General features: G+C 41.8%; 1 protein-coding gene across 15 annotated transcripts in view; it reads right to left on the bottom strand.

Annotated features, from left to right (window-relative positions):
• Rab3-GEF (Rab3 GDP-GTP exchange factor) overlaps positions 1-18,056 on the bottom strand; it is a 356,394-nt gene extending 338,338 nt beyond the window's left edge. For 5 of the 15 annotated variants that reach the window (XM_071692884.1, XM_071692885.1, XM_071692883.1 and 2 more), the window contains exons 1-4: positions 17,720-18,053; positions 7,492-7,701; positions 6,567-6,706; positions 5,131-5,257 (exon numbers count right to left, since the gene is read on the bottom strand). In XM_071692884.1, the coding sequence (XP_071548985.1) occupies positions 5,131-5,257; positions 6,567-6,706; position 7,492 (268 nt within the window). In that variant the 5' untranslated portion in view covers positions 7,493-7,701; positions 17,720-18,053. Of the gene's footprint in view, positions 1-5,130; positions 5,258-6,566; positions 6,707-7,491; positions 7,702-17,702 lie in introns of all 15 variants that reach the window. The other 10 variants (XM_071692887.1, XM_071692890.1, XM_071692891.1 and 7 more) reach the window with 4 other exon arrangements.
• Between the last annotated feature and the right edge of the window lie 3,673 nt (positions 18,057-21,729).

Here is a 21,729-nt window from a genome sequence, read left to right as displayed (position 1 = left end):
CGTGCTGTCAGTGGATTGAATCAAGGCATGTGAAGCGTCCGGGGTAAACCATGGAAAGCTCTGTAGGTATGTATATTTGCGTGTGTGGACGTATGTATGTACATGTGTATGGGGGGGGGTTGGGCCATTTCTTTCGTCTGTTTCCTTGCGCTACCTCGCAAACGCGGGAGACAGCGACGAGGTATAAAAAAAAAAAAAAAAAAAAAAAATATATATATATATATATATATATATATATATATATATATATATATATATATTCTTTCTTTCAAACTATTCGCCATTTCCCGCATTAGCAAGGTAGCGTGAAAAAGAGGACTGGGTCTCTGAGGGAATATCCTCACCTGGCCCCCTTCTCTGTCCATTCTTTAAAAAAAAAAAATATATATATATATATATATATATATATATATATATATATATATATATATATATATATATATTCCTATGAGTCCACGGGGAAAGTGAAACACGAAAAGTTCCCAAGTGCACTTTCGTGTAATAATCACATCATCAGGGGAGAGACAAGAGAGAAATATATCAGTCAGATGATATACATCGAAGAGACGAAGCTAGGACGCCATTTGGTAAACATGTGATTGTCACTTTCATCTACCATTTCGAAAGTGGATGGCCACAATCCAGCACATCCAAACTGGGTGGCCACTTACATCCAACATTTCCAGGCTCTGTGGTTACCTTCACCAACTATCTCCATCGGCCACCTCCATCCACCATTTCCAGACCAGATGGCCACCTTCAACCAACATTTCCACACAGATCGGCCGTCTTCACCCACAATTTTTCAGACGGGGTGGCCACCTTTTACCAAACATTTACTTAAAAAGCGATTCTCTTGAGCTCGCTAGATTCAATTATGCAAATATATTGGAAAAATGGAGAGGGATAAAACTGTCCATCTCCCTCGCCCCTTCCTGTCTTACCTTACCTCCCTAGGCGTTATCCAACCATAACCCCTTTTTCCAGGCCAGAGCAACCCAAGTGTTTTCAACATTCTACCGACGGTGGCCATAGCTTTAGCGACCGACGCAATCTGACTGACATGTATATAAGCATGAGCTAACACACGTATGATGTCAACACATCATAAGCCTCGCTGGAGGTGGGTCTCCCAGGCAACGTACATATACACACGAAGGCTCAGTTGCCTAGCGCAAAACTCGCTCACCATCACAACGGCCACACAGCCATCACATATACATACATACATATATATATATATATATATATATATATATATATATATATATATATATATATATATATATATATATATTTTCCCTGGGGATAGGGGAGAAAGAATACTTCTCACGTATTCCCTGCGTGTCGTAGAAGGCGACTAAAAGGGAAGGGAGCGGGGGGGCTGGAAATCCTCCCCTCTCGTTTTTTTTTTTTTTTCTTTAATTTTCCAGAAGGAACGGAGAAGGGGGCCAGGTGAGGATATTTCCTCAAAGGCCCAGTCCTCTGTTCTTAATGCTACCTCGCTAACGCGGGAAATGGCGAATAGTATGAAAGAAAGATATATATATATATATATATATATATATATATATATATATATATATATATATATATATATATATATATATCCCTGGGGATAGGGGAGAAAGAATACTTCCCACGTATTCCCTGCGTGTCGTAGAAGGCGACTAAAAGGGGAGGGAGCGGGGGGGGGGGGCTGGAAATCCTCCCCTCTCGTTTTTTTTTAATTTTCCAAAAGAAGGAACAGAGAATTGGGCCAGGTGAGGGTATTCCCTCAAAGGCCCAGTCCTCTGTTCATAACGCTACCTCGCTAATGCGGGGAAATGGCGAATAGTTTGAAAGAAAAAAAAAGAAATATATATATATATATATATATATATATATATATATATATATATATATATATATATATATACATTATACGCATATACACATTCATGTATACTGTATGCATAAAACTGTTACACAGCAACGGAACACAATGAAGTGGTTAAGTTGGGTTCATACCAATGGATGTTAACGTACTCATTAACGGTGCACTACAAACAGTATTACAAATACACAAATAGTTATCCGTAAGGAATTCTTGTTCAGATGCGTCACACGTCACATGCACTTCCACGACACACATGTGCTATGAAACCCACCAGCAAAGATCAGAACTTGTTATCCAGAGAGTTCTTTACGGTGAGCCAGACAACACAAATTACATTACTGGATTGTTATGGCAACAGACGACGCCGTGAAGCAAGCCTTTTGTCCGAACCTACGGTGTTACCAAATAAATGTCGTGTTGCCTTTTATATATATATATATATATATATATATATATATATATATATATATATATATATATATATATATATATATATATATTCCTATAAGTCCACGGGGAAAATGAAACACGAAAAGTTCCCAAGTGCACTTTCGTGTAATAATCACATAACGAAAGTGCACTTGGGAACTTTTCGTGTTTCATTTTCCTCGTGGACTCATGGGAATATCTTTATCACGCGCAAAATTGTGATCCTTTCCAATATATATATATATATATATATATATATATATATATATATATATATATATATATATATACATATATATATATATATATATATATATATATATATATATATATATATATATATATATATATATGGGAGCGGGGGGCTGGAAATCCTCCCCTCTCGTTTTTTTTTTAATTTTCCAAAAGAAGGAACAGAGAATTGGGCCAGGTGAGGGTATTCCCTCAAAGGCCCAGTCCTCTGTTCTTAATGCTACCTCGCTAACGCGGGAAATGGCGAATAGTTTAAAAAAAAGAAAAAAAAAAAAAAAAAAAAATATATATATATATATATATATATATATATATATATATATATATATATATATATATATATATACTGGGCTGTAGTTACGGCCGCCCAGAAAATGAAACAAAAAGATTCAACAGCAACAGAAAAGAATAATCACAGTATTCTAAGAATTTTTGAGGAATAGGAGTATTCTATACAATACATGGATGACCCCAGTCTCTTGTATTAGGGGGAACAACTGAAAGAGAAGAGCCCTCGGCATATGAACAGAACTCCCTTTCTTTTGTTTTGTTTTTTAAGGCAAGACTTGAGTATTTGTAATGTGGGGTTTACCAGGCTGCTTAAATGTTACGGGGATGACAAGCGTGTGTACTGTGTTGAGAGGCAGATCACAGACACCGAAGGATACGAGAACGCTGTAAAAACTTTCAAGAGAGAGGAAAACCAGAAAGAAATCGTCGTACTTCAGTGGCGTCCAACTTGACCAGACTTGAGACGAGACGAGACCAGACGAGACGAGTCGAGACGTAACGAGACGGAGCAGTGACCCATCACGAGAAGATGGGGAAGATCTGAGAGATATGATCTCATTTGAACCTGATGGATAATGGAAGGTACCAGCATCGCTGCATGAAAACCCTCGCGTCCTTCCTCCCTCAGTGGACCGGATCCTTCACATCCCGAGATTAGATTGAACCCACCCCCAAGCAAAATGGTCCGATCTTTTGAGAAGACGGTGCAACCCTTCAGCACGACGGTGCACACGACTCTAAAGGGGAGGAGGTAAACTCGTTCTAGCCTCCCCCGCCGCTAGCCCCTGCAGGGGCAGCAGAATCAACAAAGCGGTTCGCACACCCCCCAAGGGAGAGAGTTAAAAGCCCTGAGGAAACCCCTATCATCAGAGTCCCTGCGCCCCTTCCCTCCATCGCCACCGACAGTGAAGCACCACATTGGCCAGAGACTCCCGACGGTGGCGACAAGAAAAGCCAACTGGAGCACGGGGCGACTCTACATCAATACTCGACCGAGGAAATGTGTGTGTGTGTGTGTGTGTGTGTGTACTATTTCTTTCCCATTCATGTATTACGTGGACAGACTTTATGCTCGCGTTGCCCGTTCCCTTTAACTCATGCTACTTTATGGTAATATATGTATGCTTATAACGTGTACCCATTCATCAAACTAACCACAAAGGAAAGCATGAACAGCTGGTGTGTGTGTGTGTGTGTGTGTGTGTGTGTGTGTGTGTGTGTGTGTGTGTGTGTGTGTGTGTGTGTGTGTAAGTGTTATGGGGAGGAAGTTTTACACTCCTAAGCCAGGTACCCATCTATCATCCCGCCCCGAGGATAAGATGAGAAGCTAGAGTTGGCAGTGGGCTGACTGCCGCGTCTGGGACTCGAACCCATGGGGGCTGTTATAACTACGAATATAACAATGTTCTACTGTGTGTCAGCGTACGTGACTGGTGCCCCCCCAAAAAATATGGGTAGATAACAACAGCCACAAGTGTGGTGTCTACCGACCTACTCTCACATCTACCCAACTGTTCCAACTGTTTCTATCAACCGCAAGCTGCAGGCGTTGAGCACGACCGCCCGAGCCTTTGGCAGGATGGGAAGTCCTTCAAAGCACAGCCCTTGGGGAATGATGGCCTCGCCACTGACCTGACCCCCCTGGTCGTGTTTCAAAGGTCGTCCCGTTGAGGTCGGTGGGGCCTCGGGGAAGGATAATCCTCGGTACACAACTTGAGTTACTAAGGCTTCACGGGGCCCAGCCGCTCCTCTCCTCACCTGAACCCAATCTACACCTCACAACACCGGCAGGAGGTGACCACAACCTGACCTCCAACACCCACCCACCGGGTGCTGACACCTCTACCACCGTCCACATCCAACCCTTTGTTCCGTACTCCGGACACCTGTGGCTATCAGGAGCATTCTTCCTACTCTACGTCTCCCACAAAAACAGGCCATACCTGGCAACCGACGAAGGCAGAGAACCTCTGGCGGTTACGTCCATGTTTCTCAGTGAAGGACCGATTCCCCACAAGATCAACATCATCAAACAATAGCACTCACAAACAAATACATAAATATATACATACATTCATACATATATATACAATCATTTAACAAATACATAAATATATACATACATTCATACATACATACAATCATTTAACAAACAAATGCATAAATATATACATACGTACAATGATACATATATACAATCATAGAGAAGAAGCAATTCTTGCGTTGTTTGCTTAGAAAGGGAACCATATGCGGACAGGATGTAGGAGTGTGACACTCACCAGAGTCCTTGTCGGTGAGGGTGAAGACGAAGGACGTGGCCTCCCTCAGGGACGTCTTCCTGGGTCCCACGGACACGCATCCTTCAGGCTGGCAGAAGTATATCACATCCAGGGGCAGAGGGAAGTCCTGATCGACGCGAGAAAATAAGAACCATCAATCAACATTTGCTTCAGAGGAAGACCACTGACATTAAACGTTTATACTACTCATCAAGTGATACAAGCTCAGATAATGTCCAGAGATGGACTAATAACAGGAGAGGTTCAGCTAAGGGTCAGGTTGCTATGATCCAATCCGTCTAAAAGTCATTGGACACATTTACAGAATGTCTGATCCAGCAGTTCGATTGTGAGCTATGAGACGTGGTTTATAAAGTGGTATACTGCCAAGGGTATGTGGAACGCTAGTGTGAGACTGGAGGTAATAGTGTAGGGAGCAGACACAGGAAGTACAGTACATGGTGTACAGTACATGATGCTGGGGAGTGTATAGTCTTAGTGTAGTATGTGCACAGTTGAAATGAAAGTGTAGTGTATAAGGTAAAATAATCACATGTGCAGATCTAAAGTTAAAATCCAGTATGGTGTGTGTGTGTGTGTGTGTGTGTGTGTGTGTGTGTGTGTGTGTGTGTGTGTCTGTCTGTCTGCGTGTGTAGAGGGTCTGGGCGTATACTGGTAGCATAAGATACAGCTGCGGGGAGTCGTATGTGTGTCACAGGTGGAACAAGTGGGTTACATGGTGCAACTGTACGGTATGTATGTGTGCTAGTGTAGATATGTACTGTAGGTGTGTGCTACAGGCATGAGAGAGTCCCGCAGCTGTAACGCGTGGGCTAAATGGCGCCACTATAAGGTGTGGTTGTGTGCTACAGGTGTAGGTGTATGCTACAGGAGTGGGCGTGTGTTGCAGGTAAAAAGCGTGGGTTGTGTGACAGTTATATACAGGGCGTGGCAGTGTGCTACTGGTGTAGATACAGGTGTGTCCTGCGGCCGTGGGTGTGTACTGCAAGTGTGGGTGCAGCATCCTACTGTACTGTGCAGCTTCAGGTGTAGGTGTGTGGTTGAAACTGACGGATGCAGGCACAGGGTGAGGGTGTATGACCCGTGGGTGAGCCTGGTGTAGGTTACTGGAGTGTGCCGCTAGTGTAGGCGTGGGGTAGAGTGATGTAGGTTGTGAGTGTAGGCTGCAAGTGTGTACGGTGACAGAGTCAGGGTGTTACGGGTGTGGGGGGGGTGCAAGTGGAGGGTGCTACGGGTATGGAGTGCAGGTGTCAGGTGTTGCGGGGATGAGGTGCAGGTGTTAGGTGCTGTGGGTATGGGGTGTAAGTGAGAGTACTGTGGGTGTGGAGTACAGGTGTAGGGCGCAGGTGTGGGGTGCAGGTGTAGGAGTGGGGTGCAGGTGTAGGAGTGGGGTGCACGCATAATACGGTGCTTACCTTGTGGTCGTCCGGTGGGTACCTCCGGAGCAGCTCTGGTGGCTGGACGGGGGCGGCGCGCCCCGGGGATCGCGCCCCCACCACCACCATGTAGTCCAGCAGCCGCGGACACAACTGCCGCCGCTGCGATTCTGACGCCACTGTCGGGAGGAGAGGACGCACCATCACTTGCCTGCACGTCGTAAGCTCCTACCTAACGTAACCTCACTTTCATGACACCCTAATGACATTTTCAGTATCCCCTAACAACTCTTTCAGTATAACCTAGCGACACCTTCAGTATACCCTAACGACAACTCCAGTATAAACAAACGTCACCTTACGTATGCCCTAACGTCAACTTCAGTTGATCTAGCGTCATTGAGGTAGGTGAAACAGCGTCATTTAGGGAGCATGTGAAGTACCCAGTAACTAAATAAAAATCATAGACCTAAGTAAATTATTACGATGTACCCGTAAACCCTGAACCTAACTTCTGATTTATAATGGCACGTATTAGTTCCAGAGGAAATACCCCCTAAGCAACTCATGAGCGTTATAGACCTAAGTAAATTATTACGATGTACCCGTAAACCTTGAACCTAACTTCTGATTTGTAATGGCACGTATTAGTTCCAGAGGAAATACCCCCCAAGCAACTCATGAGCGTTAAAGACAGCTGTTCTAAATAAGCAAACGTCTGTGAGACTGTTGAGGCAAAACCCCGGCTGAGGTTCATTTCCGCCGGGTAGCATGAGAGAGGTGATGATGCCTCGGTCGTCTTGGCTGGGAGAGCACCTACCGACCCGCCCGCGTCCACAATGCTCCCTTTAATTTCTTCCAAAAAATCACTCATTGACATCATCACAAATAAATTCTTACGTGCCTGACACCTACCACTATTGTTCCACAAGGGGAGGAGCAACGGGCACAGATGGCTACTCACTTGTACCATGCGGGGAGAGATGAAGAAACCGTGGTGTGTTTGGTCAGTGGGCCGCTACTGAGGGCCGTCGCCCTGGGCCGCACCAGAGGGCCACAACTGACCGACGCTACTGGGCCCAACACCACGCCGCGCCTCCAGTGACTCAGGCCGCTGCTAACCGTCAGGTGAACTCGCTTCTGGCCGACCAACGACACCACCCATCATTTGCTCCTGCCACACACAAGAACCACACAAATCATAGTGATGACGCTTTACAACTATACACAGCAATACATCATTCCCCTAAAACGATGATCATCTAAAAATACAGTAACCGGATTTTACACTCAATGACCAACATTAAGGATTGTATGGAGACCGTTAATTTCGTTTTGAATTTTATGGGCGCGATCATACACGTTACAGTACACTATACTTCATCAAAAGTACGTCCCAAAGGACTGATTATGACCATAATAATCTGAATAAACAGAAAAACTAATGCGCGACAGGATATGATCAACGGTAAAAGCTGCGTCATGTAACGCTCTTTATCTCAGCTGTTTCACACAGATCTGTGGCACACTAGGTATATATTTACGGGGGTATCTGAGAAAAATCAAGACTGAATTAAACTATCTTGAGAAAAATCAAGACAATTAAACTATCTTGAGAAAAATCAAGACTGAATTAAACTATCTTGAGAAAAATCAAGACTGAATTAAACTATCTTTAAAAGATTTTACAGATGTACACACACTCACATACACACGTACCTTGGTTGTGTAGGGGCTGGTCGATAAATGGGTACCTGGCTTAGGTTGGTGTGTGTGTGTGTGTGTGTGTGTAACATGCTATGCTTTCCTGCATTGGCATTTTCGTTTTAAATCAACCGAAGACAAAAATACACAATCCCTTGAAACATCTGGATATGAAAGTTTGCCAGTCTGCGGTCTAGTGACCTTACTTGATTCAAGAAATGTTTATTTACTTCTATTTATTCAGCTGAACTAAAACACACACACAGAGAAATTAATGGTAATCTAAACCCCGCCAGATACTCAAACTAAAATGACATAATTACAAATGTGTTTGACACAACTGAAGTTTAGATATTTAGTCAAGTTGTTAGCATGGGTTTTTCATGAGGGTGGACGAGGTATAAGCAGGTGAGGTTTGTCTGCGGTTATCATAATACTCAATCGGTGTTGCCGGACTCCCCCTGCCTGTGATTGCGCGCAAGTGAAAAGGTCATCTTCGGAGTGCAATCTCGTCAAAAAAAAAAAACTCTCCACAGCAGTGCATCCTTGAACTGCTACTGATTGTAGCGCAACCTTGAGGCTGTAGGAGCCCTTGGAGGAGAGCTGATTTTAAATAATAATAATAATAATAATAATAATAATAATAATAATAATAATAATAACAATAATAATAATAAGAAGAAGAAGGCACTCAATTCAACACAGTCTGCTGGTAGAGATGCCTCCTTTAAAAAAAATTGTGAAGAAATGCCTAAATTGGGGGAAAAACGCAAAATAAATGTTCAGGATCTTTAAACACATTCGATCATTCACAAGAATTTTTATAATGTGCTTCCTTAAAAGGGAAAGAAGGCAAAAACGGCAGACTATATCGAGACGAGTTCTCGGTACACTGAAGGCGCCGACAGTTTAAAATACCTCACGATTCAATCTAAAAATGATTGTAAATATTTATGTGTCTCCAGGCATTCTTTCATCAAACTCCTCAAACAGGCGCATCTATACATAATGACGTATGCCATGTGAAGAGGACAAAATTACAGAATGAAACATCTACTTAGAGTCATTATAGGAAAGAGGTCAATCAAAGCAGCGTTACTGATATGTTTGAGTAACTGGCACAGAGAAGTACCTCGAAAAAAAAAATATCGAGTAACTGAATATAAAATCGTGCTGTATCGGGAAACAATATCTCTAATACAGGAGTAACTGGGGAGACGAGTGACATCTTCAATTGTCCTACACATATATTCTATATATTTATGTACCACACTATCATCCTAAACATATATTCAGCTGCATATTCATATACCACACTGACACAAGATGATTAATAAATGAGTTGGTGGGTAGGAATGACGTCAGATCTAAACTTTGACAGGTTACAAATGGCTTTAACAAGAGTGCAGGATATATTCCTTGGTACACTATTAGTATCAATTTCATACTAATAAAAACTTCAGAGCTAATACAATATGCAATATTCCCAGGTGAATGCAAGCCACATGCAGGTGTATTATCTTTCTTTTATGAATACTGAAACCTTTGGACGCGAACCATCCAAATACTATACATAAACGATTTTCACATGAAAATAGAAATATACTTTGGTCTTTCATTTCTGTTATCATTTATTAAGTCTGTCTATGGCCTGATTTTTGTGCCTTCAAGAAAAATAATCCATTCAAAAAACTAGTTATCGGGTTGAAATAATTCGTTTTATGAACGTAACTGCTATACGGGTACCATTCGTAACGTATATATATATATATATATATATATATATATATATATATATATATATATATATATATATATATATATATATTTATTTATTTATTTATTTATTTATATATAACTGCTTCTGCACTCACTGACAAGGTCGCCGGCCCCATCAGTCACTTGTTTACGTTTTAGAGTATTACGCTGTGGCAACTTCAAACACACACTCTCAAATCCTCTTTCGGTGACAGGTGAACACTGACAGCCTGTAAGGTCTTAAAATTATCTTGAACAAATGAAGAAAGTGTTCAAATTTTTCCAACTTACGTTAACGCTTTTCATAACCCTGCTAGTCTATAAGACTTAAGCCTATATGATCATTAATCAGCAATTGATCAGTTATACTCAGGTGCGTGCAAGAAAAACGCTTCGACTCGGTGATGTATCCTGGAATGAAGGCAGTGCGCGAAAGAGGAGCTTGACACAAAAGGAGTACAATTTTAATTCGGACGACACCACATTGCAAAAGGCAATGACAGAAACCTTCTTTTTTCAGAAACAGAAGGAAACTGTGAAGAGTAGTTTGTAGCGAGTCTAAAAGAAGACAGCTTAGGTAACTTCAACCAGTATTACCATGACAGAATACATGTAGAGCCTACCAACCCAGATGCGTGTGTCACACCAAGGCGGGGAATAATCCACACTAAAGTTCACATGACCTCCCGGGTTTTCTCTGCTTTAAAGCTGAATGACAACTGAGGGAAAGGGTCTCCTTAAACTCAGCCAGTATCTGGTCATTTTTAAACCGCCTCGGAGTCTATGAACGTCACGTGTCTGTCGACACAAGATTCAAACAAGCTGCAGAATGATTTCATGACTTACTATACTTTGTGTTACAATAACAGCCTCCCTAATTGACGTAACACAAGGCTAAACAAATCAGACCTTTCATTAAGCATGAAATTTTAAGATGGAATTAACAAATATTATGTCTTCAGCAGTTATCTGTTCCCTGGCCGATGAAATATAGCCACATCGGAGAAAATGAAATAATATAACTTGTTACTAAAAAAGCCATATAAGTACTTTTTTCAAAACAAGTTGGGTGTGAAGTAATCTAAAATACAAATAATAAACAGTGTGCTTTTATATATGGGAAAATACAAGCATCTTGCAGTAAGTGCTGATACTTTTAACATTCAGTATGCACGCCCTTCAGCCGACGTGTACGAACAATTATCACACCTACGTAGAATTGTGAAAAAAAAAAAATCCCGTCAACGCCCTCGTTCTCTTTTCTTACGGGATGTCGAGGTAAGTGCATAGACGCGACAATGTCTCGTCGCAACATCGTTAAGACGACATGTACATGAATGTTTCCCACCACTGACCCATCTGTAACAGATTCGTATAAAGAAAATGTTAAGTCAAAACTGCCCGAGCAAGAAAACTGCAAAAAAATATTCTAAAGCATAATAGTAAAAGTAAATTGCTTGTGATCATCAATCAATATCCAGCTTTATTGCTTTAACAAAATTCAATCCATCATGCTCTACGCAACCTTAACCACATACTGAAAGCTCAAAATGGCCAAAAATTCGTTCATGGTATACTGAATTCCTCTGTCTTTCATAAGAATCAACCAACAACCTGAACAGATCCTAATTTGATTGCTTTAGTATTCACCCGACAACAGTGAGGTGACGCTACAGCTAACTCTATTAGATACTGGGAACAATATGCCCATCCCGGTTAACGTTCCTTCAGATACCTGTGTATGCAGCGCTTCAGAAATCTCTGCCCACTTGGGTATAGTAATGCTCATTCCCGTCAGCTGGTCAAACTAAACCTCTTTATGGGTGACCTGAGTTCAGTTGCGTCTCGAGACATGTACCCACCTCATCACTATGTAAGTACAAAGATGGGCTTACTATAATCCCCGGTCTGTCGAGAAGTTTTCTATACATCTTACAAGGACATTTTTAAAGTGGTTTCATTCAAGACCAGATCCTTGAACTGACTCCAAAGGTTTCTCTCCTGGATTCAGTAGCAAACCTACTAACGCCATATACCCTGGTACAGCCTAGTTCAGATGTGCTGTTTAACTCCCCGTGGACGCCCAGAGGAAAAATAGTCCAAACATGTGATAATTCTGCCCAAGAGGCCTCACTGCCTCCCGTTTTGACCCACATCCAAGTAATTGGATGAACTGATTAAAAGGCGTCCTATTTCTCACACTTGACCAACATCTCGATAATGGACTATCCTCAAGTTCAATAGGCTTAAAGCCGAATCAAATGTACATATGCTTACTTAACGTTCAGCAACTAAAAAAAAAAAAAAAAAAGGAAGCTTTCATCCAAACATAATAATGACAGAAACACATATACTTAAATAACTCAACCAACACTGCCTGAAAACCTCTAAATCACAAGAGATCAATAACACACATAGTCTCCTCCCTCTGGAACATCCTAGCCACAACTTCCGCTGTTTCTATAGGAAAACATTCTCTAATGTTACAGTAAATACTTATTTTGTGCGTGTATAAGATGGATTAGTGTTGTAGTGTTCAATACGTCACTTCCTTGAAAAGAACTGTTATTGAAACCTGTCTATTTTCCTTTTTATCACATGACCTACATCCGTAATGCTTCCCTGACCTTGTCTTGTATACAAAGTAGGTCATGGGTAAAAATATTCGTGAGTCGTGACAGTACCCTGACTCACTGTTATTGATATCATACCGGTAGGTTCACACGACTGTCTGCAAAATACTGAATGTGTTTATGAGGACCATGATAAAAGTAAATGCTTGTAAGAGCAAATTCTCTGGGTCGTTGTATTACATCTGTCCACCAACAACCGTTTGTGCACATCGATTTGCTGGCCGATACACCAAGAGCAACACCATCATTCCGCAACAGGAACAAACATCTACAAATACACACACAGGCACACAAAAAAAATACACACGGGAAATGGCAAACAGCAACAGACCACAGGGTTTTTCTCCGTCCATTTGTGATACCAGAGGAAGATGAGACACACGCTGCGCAGTAAGACAAGAAATGTACAAAGTTAACTAGACGTCGCCTGGCCGTAAACAAACTTTCGCTTGAGTCACATGTAACGTTACTCGTGCTGAAGCTTCAGGCCAGTTCGTTACCTCTGTCAGCAAACATGTTTATGAAGTTTCTTTGATCTAGATAACGTTTGCTGCGAGTCCTATGCCAATAATCTCATTAAAGAAGAACTATTAGGCTTCAAATCGAAGTAAAAACGCTTACCGACGAGTTTGTATCCATTACTATGGATGGAATTATACTGTTCCAGTCTTAAATATCTATTGAGAACAAGACTGTCAGAGAACGATAATTGTGAATACCAGGAAGGAGTCATCTCATAAATCTATTTCAAACTAAATATAACAAGGTCGTCTTAATGAATTCACGGGATCACCTTCTCGGTTCAGGGATCCTCTTGATAGATCGCACCTGTAATCTACGTCTTTTTTCAAGACCATAACAACATTCAGTATTCCAGGTGGGGAATGGTCTTATGAACTGCAAGGAGTGTGGATTATCTAATTACGCGTGAAATTGAATCTCCCCACCTGTCAAGCCTAAAAATCTTGCTTTTCCTTTTTTAAAATGCTTCCAAGACCAGCTTACTTAATTTTCCCTCGCTGGATATTTCTACCTCATGCATTATCCCCCCCCCCCCCCCCACACACACGGTTACGTTATGTAACTCACGAGTTCATCTATTAGTCTGGTATTTCACTAATTAACTGGCAGTATGTAAATATGATTTTGTCACCAGCGAGAGGTACCGGTCTGTCAACGTCAGTTTGTAACTATATAAGTTTAGCTTCTGTCCTAGTTTCACTTCCCGGGGCAGTATCGTCTTTACACTATGTTACATCCACCAACATCAGTGTTGATGACATCAGAAACACAACAGGTCCCTGACTACTAACCACGGACCTATGTTTACGGGCCAGTCAACCCAAATTACTGGTCACCCAAGTACAACTATATACGATAAGACTTTGCTTTTGGTATTCAACTCTCAAGCTGGACTTGCAACAATTGCTTTCACAAAAATCTGTTATTTCTTCTCTGAAGTTGGACTTCATCAAATGATTTCCCAAATTCCAACTCAAGTGACATGAACCGCTTTCCCCTCATCAGGTTCGATGTAAAGACTTTATCAAATAAACAAATAAATAAATAAACGGTGCGTAAAGTGACGTCCGTGATGTGTTTTTGCCAAGGGATAAAAACAGAACGTAAAACTCTTCCCCAGCGATACACAAATACTAATCATAGAGCAATACGAGTCATGGAGATAGGAGAGAAGCCCTCAATTTGACCAACACTGAATGAAAGGAGGGTTAGGGAAAGCAGTATAATGACACAGAAGCCCCTAGGGAGCCATGATGTTTACTGGGACCAATTCTTTGAATCCGGAGGGGACACACAAAAAAAATGACGACATAATAGGACAGGCAAAAAGATGACATAATAGATGGTAAAGCAAAGAGATGAGGACATAACTGATGGTAAAACAAAAAGATAAGGACATAATAGATGGTGATACAAAAAGACGAGGACATAATAGATAGTCAAGCAAAAAGATGACATAATCGATGGTCATGCAAAAAGGCGAGGATATAACAGATGGTCAAGCAAAAACATGAGGCTATAATCGATGGCAGAGCAAAATATGTCAGAGGTTACGTAGAAAAAAAAAAAATGTGGCTACGAAGCCCTGGCCAACAGGAACAAGCTGAACAAATAGGAAACATGCATATATACAAAATGTTGTGTGACAGTAGAGAAACTTAAGGGATGGGGCCCCACGAGTGTAAAAAGAAAAAAAAAAAAGTACAGCACAATTAGGTGATGACAAACACGAGAAAACAGTAAACGTGGACAACATACAAAGGGAAAGATTACTAAAACAAAAAGGGACGCACGAGAGGAGTTGAAGGCAAAGCTCGACCTGAGAATACTGCACAGTAAATGTGTATGGGTCAGACGCCACTGGAAGCACCAAGATTGCTTAGCACAAGAAGTTCAATGGACTAGTGTGGACGCACATGACTCTTTGCTGGTATCCGGCTCCGTGCACAGTACTTATGCAGTGTTTCAGAGCAGCGGGAAGGCCACGAGATACATAATTAACAAGAAAGTAGAAGCGAACAAATGTGGAAGTTTCTAAGAAAGATAAACAAGAAAATACTTTGGGACAATAACAAGCGCGAAAAAGACAAAACAAAAAAAAACTATAATCATGGATGAAGTTGATCCTTATTCCTTGCGAAACGATATACTAAGTTGGTGGAAAACCTAATGGGTTACACGTTTCAAATCAGCTGGGAAAAGAGTGAACGCTAATTCAGAAAATTAAATCAATCGTGGACCCTTCCTTCGGGATGCCAGATGACATCTAAATCTCTCCCGAAGAAGCGGCGACTGGCACATGGAAGCCATACAAACCTTTCCATACGGACTAAAGCATCGGATTCCAAGTGCCAGGTTTGGAAATGCTACTATTCCTGACCCCAGGTTGATCCAATGTTGATCATTACTGCTATTCTTAGGAGGTTAAAGAGATATGCGAAGAGTAAAGAGGTTCAAGCATTCATCAGGTTCATGATTAATGAGATTCAATTATACCAAGTATGCCAAGAGTTGAAAATGGATCAAAGTGAAATAAGATCTGGTTAACTAAAGAATTTACTTGTAAGAGGGAATTACGCTTCATTAACCATGTACCTATGTATATATATATATATATATATATATATATATATATATATATATATATATATATATACACACACAATTATGATGCAAAAGAATGGCATTCGAATTAAGCAAGCTAAGAGTGAAATTACCTAACAAATGATGCAAACAACTTTATTACAGATGAGAGTTTAGATGAAGTCTTGTGAGTGTAAAATACTCCCTCGCTGTCATATGTATTAAAACCTTTTCCATATACATAAACTGGTAATTCAAAACGTACACACAAAACACAAACCAATATGTATCAACAAGCATCTGTGCACAAACTGCACAACACTGTATTTTCAGAGGCAAAACACAAGAACACAAAATATTTAAAACGAAAATACACAATATATATATATATATATATATATATATATATATATATATATATATATATATATATATATATATATATATATATATATCATTCAACAAGGTTATGCGAATGGAATCCAAGAATGTTACGCGAGAGATGAGGTTGAAGCAATATGGATAACGCAGAGCTTGAGTATTGACATATCACAAGCCAATAATATGTACGTATTGTTTCAATAAGCACAGAATAATTCATTAATCTATGTTCCTGTAGTTTTATATACGTATTATCTAACCTGGATCACTACATCCAACAAACACAGCAATTTAGAGAACCGTACCTAAAATTGTTTCCAAACATATGTACCCAATACATCTTTAAATACCATTATATAAGAGTAGGGCCTTCACCCTCTGTCCGTCAGCATGTGCACAAGTCTACTGCCTCAAGACGCGGGCTCCGTACGCACTACAACGCAAGCATATTTATATGAGCGAGCTCGTAAGATCTACATAAGAGACCTACATGGACGAAAGACATTACATAACATATACATATATATACATCTTAAAAACCACTTCATACCAACAGTTTTCGAAGCGTAGCATGTTTACACACGCAAGACAGTCGCCTCTGTATTGTAAATTCTAAGAACATGTTACAACGCCTGTACTATATTTCTATCAGGGTATAACCCCTGTGACATACATGGGATCATAATAAACAACCATAAACTTAGTTTCGGGGCCAACATACGTTTCCAATATTCATTTTACTGGCTACGCATTTAGAAATTCCTATTCCCTTCATAACGGTTATTCATGGAAACCGTAGAGGTAATACCATCAGCAGCGAGTGCCATCTACCTTACATATTAATGAAACAGTAACGCGGTAAACAGAAACGAATTAACTCCCAACACGTGACACGTACGTCTATTTCATGGGGTGCTCAACACGAAATATAAATATTCATGCAAACACTGGCATAAATCCACGTCTGATAGTACGATACGTGAAATATGCGGCAATACACTATTTAAAAACTGGGAGGGGGGGGGGGGATCGCAATGCAAGGCATTTGGTAATTACATGCCTTCCCGCCTAGACTTTTAGGGGGCATGAAACTATTTCAGGAAAGTTGTTTCTGATGGTTAAATCAGCCTCCTACTTCGTACCGTGTACCACACCAAGTCCTCAAAACCGACACGCAAGTGTAATTCTATCTGATCACTTAAAGGCCGGAGAGGCAACAAACAGAACCTCCTCCAAACATGAGCAAAATTATGAGCTTTTTCAATACACTGTCGGCAATGTAACTTTCAACTTTCGTAATACGGTGACAATTCATCGACTCTCAGTGGATGATAAACTAACATTACGAAGCGCTACAGAGATTAAACTCGTTCCGTTCAACAAGCTTACCGACCTGACGTCACATTTACATCCCTGACCCTGTGGGTCACTATAACTCCCCAAGTAGGTCACTGTGTCAACAACACAGGATGACCTCACACCGCCTCCTTAACAAGCCTGTCACCATTACCTAACAGCAACACACTGCTAAATGCACTACTAACAGTTCAATAGTGAAAAAACAATGAAAATCAGATCAAGGAAAAAAGTTTACTCTAATTCTCGACTTGCCACATCAGCAGTGGTGAAACAGCAGGAGCGATGGACGAGACTTCTTCAGCGCACAGCACCACTACCACCGCCACCACAAAACTGAACTCCGCCACAGACGTCTGTGAGGGCGAAATTGTACCTGGCTCTGCCGAAACTGAACTCACGGCTAGCTCGACGTGTCTGCCGTCGTAGTACACAAGAAATCAATGAGAGACCCTATGTTGCCGGGTGGAGTAAAGCTGGACGAATTCTTTCCATCTCTAGTCGATAAATAAGTCGATGATTTTACTTTTTATGACACTTGGACATGTAACCATGCACTACGGTAAACAATGAAATATACAAAAGTAACACAGTCTCATCCTCTACTCTGTGATGAGAAATACAGACATAAAACGATCACTTGCCACTTCACATTTATCGACAAAATACGGTAACCAGGGTAACGCCATCAACGCCTGCGCACATGCGACAAGGAGCACCGCGCCCCCTTGTCTCCTATCGATTGAGCTCGTCCGGTTTCTACCCCTCACATTTCCATGTAATTAAATTTTGAGTTGCTAATGTACTAATAGGACATTTAACCTTTCTTAAAACCACTATGGACGTAAATTACAAGCCCTTTGACTCATCATTCCACAAGAACGTCAGCAACTACTCCGGTTTAACGTCCTGTATTTGAAAGTGTTAACGTATTCGGTCGGCGGATGTTTTCAGCAGACGTGTTAGTGACGTCACTTTCTGTCAGCTGAGCGGCAGCCAACAGTGGCCATGGAAGCCCTCCTCTCAATCCGTAGGCGAGGCTGTATTTACGGCCCTACCTCCGACATTAATTATTGACTTATAAAATACGGAAAGGCGTTTGGTGTATGGCAGCCATAGGCAAAGTCAAATTATATTCTCCAGAAGTCCCTGACAATATCATTCAAAGATGATGAAGTGAGGGCTTTCGGACAAGCCTTTTGAAAACCCAAGTCAATAGAGTGGCTATTTATAAATCCCTGACGTTATTTAGATCGTAGCCTTTAAAAAAATTTTTAGAATATAATTCATTGGTTTAGTTTACATCCATCAACGAGATCAATCACAGTGCAAGTTTACAACCCAATGAATAGTAACGTTCGCCTAATTGGAACAACAAATGATGCCTTTTGTATACTTCCGTATTATGAAAGCAAGTGTATGCTGATATATATATATATATATATATATATATATATATATATATATATATAGTCATCGATGAGGTTGAATTAGCGTCATTGATTGAAAAGTTGTCCCGTATAGGTACTTCATGCTCCAAAGGGGACTATCATTTCCCCTGCTACTGAGTGGAGCGCAGCTTTGAAGCTCCAGGAACCCAATGAAAGGGATCCAGAGGCTGTATAATTGATTAATCAATTACAGCCAGGTATGTAACCTCATGACCACTCGTATGCATTATACATGAAGCGGTCATAGGAAACCAAGGAAAGGTCTGTGGGGCTCGGGCCTTGGCTAATGGGGATCTGGTTTCTGTGCATTATGTATGACGCCTGGAGAGTGGATGTGAGCAAATAACGCCCCCCCCCCCTTTTTTTTTATGTTTTTTGACTTCCTAACGCTACCTCATCACGTGGAAAACAGTGAACAGGAAGCTGTGTGTGTGTGTGTGTGTGTGTGTGTGTGTGTGTGTGTGTGTGTGTGTGTGTGTGATTACCTTTTGTTATAGGGAAAAGGTTTTTCACTTGTGTTACTCCATGTCATAACCTTAAACGTATGTACCATGTCTTTTATGTACATACATGCACATCAAGCTCAGCCACGTACCAAATTATAACCTAGCCCCGAGAGGAGAATGAACAACAACCATTGACTGTGGATCGACTTCTGCGCCCAGGATTCGAACCCAAGCGGGCCCGTACGTGAATCAAGGCTATTGACGCTCACTGTTAAAACACGAAATTCCATATGCATGCATGTGTGTGTGTGTGTGTGTGTGTGTGTGTGTGCGCCCGCGCGTTACCAGATATCGTGCAAGTTATTACATCACAAGCGAAAAGTCACCTAAGGCAAGTCTGTAACATCGTCAATATACGGAAAGAGTTACGGTATGGTGAGGGACCATCTCACTCCAAAGAGTCCGTCATTTCCCTGCTCCTACACCTAGTGCAGCCGCGAAGCTGCAAGAGCCTCATAAAAGAGGTCCTGGCATAACAATGATAACAATAATATATATATATATATATATATATATATATATATATATATATATATATATATATATATATTGTAACCAACATGCCAAAGGGTAGAAACATGCCCCTTTTCTCGGATGAAAGACAACTACAATAAAAGTAAACGAATGAAACGATCAACATCTTGAATGCTTTCAGATCTGAGCCTTACATGTGGAAAGGTAGGCGGTATACATGTACGAGTCACACTTTCTCTCCTCCGTTCTGGACATCACCATCGCTTCAATGGTCCTCAAGCCTCGTTATGTCCACGTTGCAACCACCACAAGGAAGACACAACACTTCCCGCTCCAAATGTCCCGCACTTGCCTCACGCAGACGTAAACAAAGCCATCGCTTTCTTTTTTATGACCTATGGTCCCTCCCGGTGGACGTGGTCAGCTTCCTGGGCGCCGCGGGAGTTCCATATAGACAGAGATAACTCCTGGGGCATGAAGTACTTCGAGTACACACACACACACACACACACACACACACACGGGGCATTATGAAGGCACGACAGAAATAAGGAAGTAGGGGTTTGCTTGTTTACTAAGGGAAGGTGGTTTCCTTACACACGACGGCTACAGTATGGAAGTAAACAAATATGGCCTTTTCTTCGGTCTGTTCTTGACGCTGCCTCGCCACCTCGGGAAAGGAAGTCTAGAGTCATTTGGCCGCACTAGGCACCGGCGCTGGCCAGCAACAACAGGTGTCCAGCGGGTGTGACAGTTGCGACTGAAGCACCGGTGTTCCCTCCCGTCTTCCCCACAACCCGCCGGTAACCGCCCTTGTAACTCAATAACAATAACTCGATTGTCGCTGTCACCCGACTCAAGTCTCCTCCTGACTCAGATCTCCAGCAAATCACTGGGAGAAATATGTGAGAGGGAATCTAACGTCTTATACGAACAACTATACGAATCATGGATCCTGTGTGGGTGATAACTGTATGTCTGACAACTTCGACCTATATGCGTCGCATCACCTGTGACGTAATTTCAACCCGTAGGTATTATGAGTACAACCTGTCGCAACTGTAACATGCGTGTGTCATAACCTGCGTCTTAACTTTAACCAGCGGGTGTCGTACGTATAACTTAAGTCATTAATCCGTGCCTGCCATACGTATAGCGGTATAACCTGTAAGTGTCGTAAGTATAACCTGTAAGTGTCGTAAGTATAACCTGTAAGTGTCGTAAGTATAACCTATAAGTGTTGTAAGTGTAACCTATCATAAGTATAACCTGTACGTGTCGTAAGTATAACCTGTAAATGTCATAAGTATAACCTGCAAGTGTCGTAAGTATAACCTGTGTCATAAGTATAACCTGTAAGTGTCGTAAGTGTAACCTGTACGTGTCATATGACCTCTCCGTCTCACCCATGCGATCCAACTACCTGCAGTCATGGCGGCCGGCCATGCCCATGCCTCCCTCCCTCAGTACACCGCACCTGACAGGAGCCGACGACGGTGGCCTAGAGACGATCATTACCGCCGTGCGCGGACCGCTCTCAACAGCCTCCGGTCACCACGAGCTGGATCAATCCACGGCCTGGGTCATCCCCCGTGCTCAGCCGCGGAGGGTGACCCCACTGGACACACACACACACACACACACACACACACACACACGCTGACGAGGTGCTCCCTGAAGGACAGACAACCCGAGAGTCCAGGCCGACAGCGTGGAGAACTGGTTGGCCCCACCCAGTGGGTCAGACTGGCCCAGGATGGCAACAATGACAGCCCTAGCGGGTCAGGCAGACCCACGATGACAACACTGCCTGCCCTAGTGGTCAGGCAGGCCC

The sequence above is a fragment of the Panulirus ornatus genome, chromosome 55, assembly GCF_036320965.1.
Source record: "Panulirus ornatus isolate Po-2019 chromosome 55, ASM3632096v1, whole genome shotgun sequence".
NCBI classification, from domain to species: Eukaryota; Metazoa; Arthropoda; class Malacostraca; order Decapoda; family Palinuridae; genus Panulirus; species Panulirus ornatus.
The sequence above is the reverse complement of the archived record's forward strand: the minus strand, read 5'-3'. Positions and strand labels throughout refer to the sequence as shown.